General features: G+C 41.6%; 1 protein-coding gene across 4 annotated transcripts in view; it reads right to left on the bottom strand.

Moving 5' to 3' along the window:
- Window positions 1-1,036: 1,036 nt before the first annotated feature.
- The window catches only part of ARHGEF18 (Rho/Rac guanine nucleotide exchange factor 18), a 250,998-nt gene continuing 242,936 nt past the window's right edge, over window positions 1,037-9,098 (bottom strand). For all 4 annotated transcript variants that reach the window (XM_033956918.1, XM_033956915.1, XM_033956916.1 and 1 more), the window contains 2 exons: window positions 3,131-3,253; window positions 1,037-3,025 (listed from right to left, as the gene is read on the bottom strand). In XM_033956918.1, coding sequence (XP_033812809.1) covers window positions 2,859-3,025; window positions 3,131-3,253 — 290 coding nt within the window. In that variant the 3' untranslated portion in view covers window positions 1,037-2,858. The remainder of the gene's footprint in view (window positions 3,026-3,130; window positions 3,254-9,098) is intronic.

Raw genomic sequence — 9,098 nt, 5'->3', positions numbered from 1 at the left:
CAGGGAAGCCAAAAGATTGGACAACCCTGTCCTAGATCCTTTTATTGGCTTAGCAGTATATTACATTTTTAATAAACGACAGAGGTGGGTTATTCCAGTATTCTAAAACAGAAGCCCGACCCCACCTGCTGTTAAAGAACAAACTCTCAAGCCCTGATTCTATAAAATCTGCCTAATGTTAGGCATCAATATTGGCACCTAATTTATTTTAAAATTTTCTATTCCGCTTAATGCCTAAGCAATTACAATTTAATTGAGGAACAGGCTTAATATCAGTGTTGATATTCAGTGGCATAACTGGGAGGGGAGTTGGCGCCCGAGATGGTAGCACCTGGCATCGCCATGCCATGCATTCCCCAGTCTTCTCCGCTGCTTGAGCGCCCACCCCTGCGGACCTTTTGAAATGTTCGCCGGCGCGAAAAGCAGGTGGAAGATGTTGTTTTAAGAGGTAAGCTAGGGAGATGGAGAAGAGAAGAGGCACTGGCACCCCTATGAAGATGGCACCTGAGCCGGTCCGCCTCCCCCTTACTGCACCACTGCTGATACTGGCACGTGACGTCTCACAATCAGCTTTAATTGGACATAATTGAAATTCAGGTGCCTAACTCAAATCTATAAAAGGCAGGAGCCTAGATAAAAAAGCCTACACTAAAAGTGGGTGTGGTTAGGGGGGTGTATTATTAGGTGCCTAACTTTAGCCAAAGAAAACCCCGGCATAAACTGATGCATAAAAGTTAGAACACTGAGCACCACCTAAGCACGCTTTATAGAACGGGGCCAATATCAGCGTTTAAATTTAGGACTTTTACAGAATCATGGCCTCACCGTGCAGCATCAGGGCACCTAAACAGAGGTACAGAAGACTCTCTGTTAACAAGAACTCAATTAACTAGAACTCTCAAGCAACCAGAAAAATAAATCAAAGAAATACTGTAATATTTCAAATAAAAATGAAAATAAAATCAATTTCTGGCAGAAATGTAAGTGTAAACTTGGCATGCCACACCTGAGTACGCCCACACTTTGTTTACCACATGTCCAGTAGTTTGTCTGGAACAGTTTATGGTATGGCATAGTATGGGGTATATAACTCTCAAGTAACCAGAAACTACATTTATCTGGCATCAACCAATCCCCATGGGTGCCGGTTAACAGAGTCTACTGTACCCACTTATAGAACTGTTTCCTAGATGCAACGATTTCTAGTCGTTTCTTCCCCCCCCCCCCCGCCCTCTTTTCTCAGGAAAATCAGAAGCGCCAGTCCATGTTTACAATGGAACAGAATTGGAAGAGGAACTGTATATTAGAAAAAGAAAATAGATCTAGTTCACAAAACCAACATAAAGATTTGGAATCGGTTTCTTCCTTTGCATCTTGAACTCTCCAAAAGATGGGTCACATTCTCAGATCTTGGCTCTCCCCATCTTAAAAACACTTTATGCCAAATTAAAATAAAATAGATGCAGTTACTGATAAACCTCAAGAATGACATGATTATTTTTTTCATTTGCTTTTAAAGTGGTCTTTTGATCAATTAACTCACTTATGAATATTGGAACCTTTCCAGCATCCACAAGCAACACCAGAACTCTTTCCCAGTAAGCGTGAATGTTAAGAAACTGGTTTTGCTTATCTCTCTGCTGATGGTAGACAGAAATGTCCTGTTATATTACTGTTAATGCATCATGGACTAAAAAACAACTCCATGTAGAACTTTATGCAATGTTTCGGAGACACACTGCATGACATTTTTCCCCCAAGCACCAAAAGTGAGATTTCTTTCATTCTTCAGTCATTTCTCTCCAAGTAGATCAGTTTTGTGTACACCATGAGAGGCATGAATCTCACTCGAACCAGGTACAATCTCAATCTCAAATTTAGTGTTGGTGCTCTCTGCATTTGCATTGTGCCAAAGTAAGCCATCCTCTGGAGCTGTTAGGGTACAATATAATATCAAGATGTGGTTGAAAGATATTTATAAGCAGGCCAGTGACAACCCAGAGACCTGTCTCTCTTTGCAACATTTTCTTGGTCTCTGGCATGTCTTGGCTCTTGCTAGTTGTTCTAACTCACTCATACATAATAATCATTTTTCAATATAAGCCAGTTTGGTTTCTTATTTTAGGACTATTTGAGAGTGGGGTGAAAACTCACTCGCAGCTAAGGTTATCTGAAGTTTTCGGTCTTCCAATGGCATCGGATAGTCACACAAATAGGAAAAGACAGTGCTGGAGCCACAAGCATGATAACATCCTTCATTTTCTTTGGTATCCAGGAACTACAAAGCGGTAAACTGGTTGCCAGAATGCCAAGAGAATATAGACTTATCCAGTCACTGGCTTGGCACTATGCCAAAGTCCTGGGTCTACTTCAACACTGTAGAAAGATGGATACTATAATACATTAAAAGAGCAAGACCAGCGTGGCCAGAGAATCTGATAAGCATGTTGGGTCCTAGTGTTAAAATGTAGCTTAAAAATCTGACAGAAGCATCTTCTCACAGAAAATTAATTCTCACAAATGGAAAAAAAAAAAAGTAGAAAAATAAACAATTTACATGCCAAGAGCTACCACTGAATGCCAATCAGTAAAATAAAAATTAAAAACAAAAGAAAAACACATCTGCCCCTTCTGATTTTGTACTTTGAAAATACATAGAATGAGTCATATCTCAAGAAAAAAGATGATCTTTAGGGCCATGAAAGCACCCTCTTCTTGTGGTTACGTTATAAATTGGGCCACGGAACAGTCCAAATCTATTCTAGCACTCGTCCAATTGGGTCACCAGCAGACCTTGTGTGACACTCCCACCCCCAAAAGCTTTGGCTCTTCACAACAACCTTCTTGGAACTAGTATATCAGAAAAATATGACTGCTTCTTTCCCAGTCTCATCTTCAGTACTGGACTGCAGCGATGGCGGAGGAGGAACCGGCAATGTCACAACATGAGCACTATTAGGTCCACTCTGGTGCGAAGAGGGGGAGAGCAGGGCTTCAGGCCGGGCATCTGGTTGACCAGGAGATTCTACAAAACATACAGAAATGAACCAAACAAAACCAAATTGAAAACAGAAGCTAGAACACAATGATTTGCGGAGCTGGTTTCGAGGCCGCCTTCTGCACAGCTCACCTGATGAAACGGGCAAAGTCTGATTGCTCAGTAGGACTGGGCTGGCCGACCTTCTGTTCCTCAACATGCTCTCATCCTTTACAACCAGTCGGGATGGAAGCAGCTGCCTCTGGTCAACAGAAGCTGTAAGAGACAAGATACTTCATGCATTAAGCCATCCAGTGACTGCTGAAATTGGAAAATGCAATACAACTTAATTTGATTTGATTCATTTACTTTATATACAGCCCAGTACATAAGGTTTAAGAGTGTTTTACAATCAGATTACTTATTAGCTAGCAATTAAGCTTTACAATTATCAAAACGTAGAGAAAGATTCTCAAAAGTTTAATGCCGTTACTAAACTGTTTTCCAGCAGTTTAGCCTGTACGCAGTTCAGCGGCGGATTATCGAAACAGATTATTTCCATCTTTAGTGAGGTTTCAAGCGGTCTCCGACACTGACATGCAAATGGGCTCTTCAACATTGAAATGAGCCCTCCAGTGGATTCTTAAAAAAATGCCGAACCATTTTTAAAAAGCGGCATCGGCTTTTGGTGACTAAAAAAACAACTGGTCCAGGGGTGTCAGTTAGTGTCAGAGACTGATAGAAAACCAAAAATCCTGCCCAACCTGACCCCCCTCCCTCCTATGGTTGGGAGCCTTAAACACCCTGGGCCAATCAGAGATCCCCGGATGCATCAGGAAGGGTCTTAGCGCTCTGATTGGCCTGGACACCCCATAGATGGGACCTTAGGCATCTGAGCCTTAGGACCCTCCCTGGTGCATCCCAAGATGCACTGGGGAGGGGAATACCGGGTTGAGTCGACGCAGCAGCAATGAGAATGTCCATTTCCGTCCAGCCGGGGGAGGGGTGCAGCGGAAATGGGAGAGGGGGGTCACTACTAGCAGGAGAGAGTAGGCGTCTCTCCTGCTGGGGGGGGGGGAATTCCAGTCAGGGTTGGGCAGGATTTTTTTTTTAAACTATTTTTTTAATTTGCAGCAGGAAAGAGTGGGCATCTCTCCTGCTGCTGGAGGGGGTGGGGGGTCATGGCCAGGATGTTAGGGAAGGGGTGTTGTAATGCAGCGGAGAGAATGGACATCTCTCCGCTGCATCACAACACAGGGGCAGAGGGAGAGTGGATTTTTCTTTTTGATGGGTTTTTCTGTCCGGCAATCTTATTTGCATGCACCATTTTTAAGGAATTTCTTTTGTTTTTAGATTCGGTATCAAAACGGCTGCCTTAGCAGACCGTCACTTTATAACATGAGTTTCTGAAAATCCTTACATTAGTTGTTTCCTTCCCATAACAATGTAACCTTCCCTAGTATTTTCCTTCTCTGTATTGTAAAAAAATGTCCCCAAGTTGCTAAATGGGCCTCTTAACCTATAAATCGCCTTGAACCTGTACTGGAAAAGTGTGAATCAGAAGTCCTGATTAGATTAGAAATTAGCTCTATTAGACTACTAACAGGAAGGGATGTAATTTCATGAGATCCTGATCCACAGTTAGGGGTTCATTTGGATTCTGCCCTATGAAAGGTCAAGTATTGAAGACCATTCAAGTAGGTTATGCTCAATTACATCTGCTGCATAGATTAAAACCCACAATATCTCCTTTTGACTTTCAGACTGTTGTCCAGGGGATGACACTGGCGAGACTGGGTTACTGTAATGCCCTATTTCTTAGTATAGCAAATTCAAAGAGTAGGGTCTTGCAGTTATTAATAAATTCTGCAGCTATGCCAATCACTGGTGTTTCATGTTCAGTACACATAATGCCTACTTTAAAACAATTGCACTGGCTTACCATAAAACAAGTACAGCCCACAGAAAGGGATCAAAATACACAGAAAAGACACCCACAAACGAGCGTACACACCTATAGAACTGGGACAGATGATTCTTTATTCACTAAAAAGACCCGACACTGACAGTTTCGGTTCTTGGCCTGAATCAGGGGGTCTATAACAAACAAAAATATTTTTGTATGTTATAGAAACATAGAAATAGACGGCAGATAAGGGCCCAAGGCCCATCCAGTCTGCCCACCCTAATGTCCCTCCCCTACCTTTGCCCTGTGAATAGATCCCATGTGCCGATCCCATTTGGCCTTAAAATCAGGCACGCTGCTGGCCTCAATCACCTGTAGTGGAAGACTATTCCAGCGATCAACCACTCTTTCAGTGAAAAAGAATTTCCTGGTGTCACCTGGTAGTTTCCCTCCCCTGATTTTCAACGGATGCCCTCTTGTTGTCGTGGGACCCTTGAAAAAGAAGATATCTTCCTCCGCCTCGATGCGGCCCGTAAGATACTTGAACGTCTCGATCATGTCTCCCCTCTCTCTGCGCTCCTCGAGCGAGTATAGCTGTAATTTGTCAAGCCGTTTTTCGTACGTTATAGACCCTGATGCAGGCCTAGAGCTGAAACACAAATGACTGGGTCCGCGAACCGCAAATTTGCAGTTCGTGAATCACGGACTTGCTCATTCGCAGTCTGCTCCGACCGCCTCTTCCTGTAGTAAAGTCGGGCTACACCAATCAGGAGCTGCGTATCAAAGCAGCTTCTGATTGGTGTAGCCCAACTTTACTACAGGAAGAGGCAGTCGGAGCAGACCGCGAGTGATTTTCTTCACCTGACAGCCCTCTAGCTGCCCTCTCCTGCCTCCCCTACCTTTTGACAGGGTTCCTGGAACGGAACCCCTGTGAATTTTGAGGGAGTACTATATATCAACCAGGGAGATCATTAAGGTCAGAACAGAGAGATGGAAGTACATTATGCAGACGCCAGAGTCATTATGCTTTCCTTAGCAGGGGTTAGGCTTTAGGATGCCTTGTCAGGTCAATCACGTTAAAGTGCAGAATAAGTCAGTTTTCAAAAATTATTAAAAACACAATTATTTGTTAGTGGATTTATGTGAATGTAATGCTAGTTTGAACAGACGTGCAGGATTTAAGGCAGCTGTTAATATATGTATTGTTATAAATTTTAAAAATAAATGATAGAAAAATACTAATATTTAATTTAACCATCACCAGTGTGAAATGCTGACGAGAATAGCCAAGTTTTCAGCACCTTGTGAAATGCAAGATATCTTCTTAATAAATCAGAAATTGTAAGCAAGGTTTTCCAGATTGAAGGGCCTACATAGCAAAAGGTTCTTTTTCTGGAAGAAGTCAAATGTATTGCTTATAAACAAGGAAGCTCAAAATATCTAAGTTGGGATGAGCGGAGTACTCTGCCAACTTTGCCCTAAGATATCCTGGTTGATACAAATGAAATGTGCTCAGTGATAGGGAGCCAGTGCAATTCTTTAAGAATAAGTGTTATATGATCTGTTTTCTTCTTAAAACAAATCAAACGTGCAGCTGTATTTTAGACCAACTGAAGTCTTTCAAGTTTGGTGTTATGGTAAATATCACGCTACCCTTACTAAACATTTAAAGCAGAGCTTCCCAAACTATGGCTCAGGATCCCAAATGGGGTCACAAAATCTGTGTTTGTGATCACAATCTAGGTGGGCATTATACATAGGTACATGCATGTTCAGGAGGGTCACACAATTTTATTTGGCCACAATTATGGATTCACATCCATAAAAAGATTGTTCTGGTCTTTAAAACTGTGCTTCCCAAAGGTTATACTTAATGTATTTTGCAAGAGAAACAAATCATTAAAATAATTTCAGAATACATGAAAATAGAGAGAAATGAAGGCAGATAAAGAGCAAATGGCCTATCTAGTCTGCCTTTCCATACCATCTACTATCCCTTCCTCTTCCTTAGAGAGCCAGTATAGAGAATGACATGGTGACAGAATTTGTCATCATCCCCATGGATAACCATGGGAAACCATCCCGTGTCATTCTTTAGTGTCTGTCTCAACCTCAGTCCTTCTACACCAGCATTCTTCAATGCAAGGCTTGAGGGACAGTATTGTGCCCATTCATACTCTGATTCTTCCCTCTCCTTAAAGAATGACAGGGGGATGGTTTCCTGTGGTTAACCGTGGGGATAGGGACATATTCTGTCCCCATGTCATTCACTAATCCTGTGTATTTGTCCTAAGCTTTCTTGAATTCAGATACACTTTTGTCTCCATCACCTCTACCAGTATTTTCTAAGATTACTTCTTAGTCTCTCTCTCTTCTCCTTCATCCTAAGTCCTCTCATTCCAGAGTTTCCTTTCAACTGAAAGAGACATGCCCCATGCATATATATGCTACGTGAGTATTTAAATGTCTCCATCATATCGCCCCATCTGTCTTTCCTCTAAAGTAAATCAAAAACCAAACAAAAGTCACTCCAGTGTGAGAAATACACTGTCTATGTAAGAGGCATAGACAGCGTATTTCTCACACTGGAGTGATTTTTGTTTGTTTTTCATTTATATTTTCCCTCCAGTCCTCCTTTTTGATATTTCCTCCAAAGTATACATATTGAGATCTTTAAGTCTGTCCCCGAGTGCTTTATGACAAAGACTACTGACCATCTTAGTAGCCATCCTCTGGACCAACTCCATCCCATTTATATTTTTTTGAAGGTGTGGGTCCACCCCAATATTCTAAATAAGGTCACACCAGAGTCTTATAGGGGCATCACTACCTCCTTTTTTCTACTGGTCACTCCTCTCCCTATGTATCCAAGCACCCTTTTAGCTTTCCTCGTCGCCACTTTAAGATCATCGCACCCAAGTCCATTTCGTGCACAAAAGTTCTTTACCCCTTAAACTCATGTCATTTCCTTGGGTTTCTGCAGCCCAAACGCATTACCCTGCTATAGCCCTTTTCTGCCGTCATATTCTATGTTTCTATCCTAGAATTAAATTTTAGCTGCCAATTCTGGACCATTCTTCAAGCTTTGCCAGGTCCTTTCTCATGCTATCCACATCACTTTATTGCAGATTTTGGTATCATCCATAAAGAGGCAAACCTTTCCAAACAGCCCTTCAGCGATATCACATTAAAAATGTTAAAAAGAACTGAACCTTGTGGCTCACCACTGGTAACATCGCTTTTCTCAGAGTGAGTCCTATTTACCACCACCCTCTGTTGCCTTCCATTCAACCAGTTCCTAACCCAGTCTATCACTGGGTACTAACTGGTTAGTGCAGAATGCTCACTCTCTTCCCCTGACATACCCCCTCAAAATTTTTTAAATCTTGCGTTTAGTATACAGATTTGAAAATTACCACAAGAAGATTGAGTGTGTTCCACAGTATTCCATTTTTAGTTGCGTTAAAGCATGTTCTAACACCTAACATGACATACGAAAAGGGCCTTTAAGTGCACTAAAATTCCAACCCCTCTAAAAAATAAAAATAAAAAACCCCAAAACATGGTTTTTCTTGTTACACAGATCTTTTTGGACCCCTGTTAGGTTACAAAAGTTGGACAGTTCTAAATCTAATAGATGCTGGCATTGTCATCTAAACATCGGGACATTGGATCATCTGTTGTTTTATTGTCCTTCGATACTCAACTTTTGGAAGTCAATATGGGGAGAGATTAACCTCATATTGGATTTGACAATCCCATTGACTTATGAGGTAAATATATGTGGAACTGTATGTACTGTATGTTAAGCCCCCATGGATTGTTATAAATGCCGGCCTTTTCTGATTATGACTGGGGTAGCCATACAGATAACTCAAAATTGGAAAAACTGTGATCGTCTTAATTTTTCCTTTTGGTGGGCGAGCTTTTGTCTAAGCTACAGGTATGAAAAGATGAATGCCGATATTTTAGGGCATTCTAAAATATTTAACTTAGTTTGGGGTCCATTAACATCTTTTGTACAATTGTTATAGTTTGTTTATCCTTCTTTTTTTTTAAATGTAAATTAGTTTTTATTAGACCAGCATGAAAACACACAAGATACAGTAATCACAGATTTTTAGCCACAATACAACTCCAATCCCCTATCCCCCCAACCCCCCACCCCCACCCCTCCTGGGCAGCAGCAGCGGTAAGCATTCCCAAAGAATAACA

This window comes from Geotrypetes seraphini, chromosome 8 (genome assembly GCF_902459505.1).
Source record: "Geotrypetes seraphini chromosome 8, aGeoSer1.1, whole genome shotgun sequence".
NCBI lineage: Eukaryota > Metazoa > Chordata > Amphibia > Gymnophiona > Dermophiidae > Geotrypetes > Geotrypetes seraphini.
This window is presented reverse-complemented; position numbering and strand designations above follow the sequence as displayed.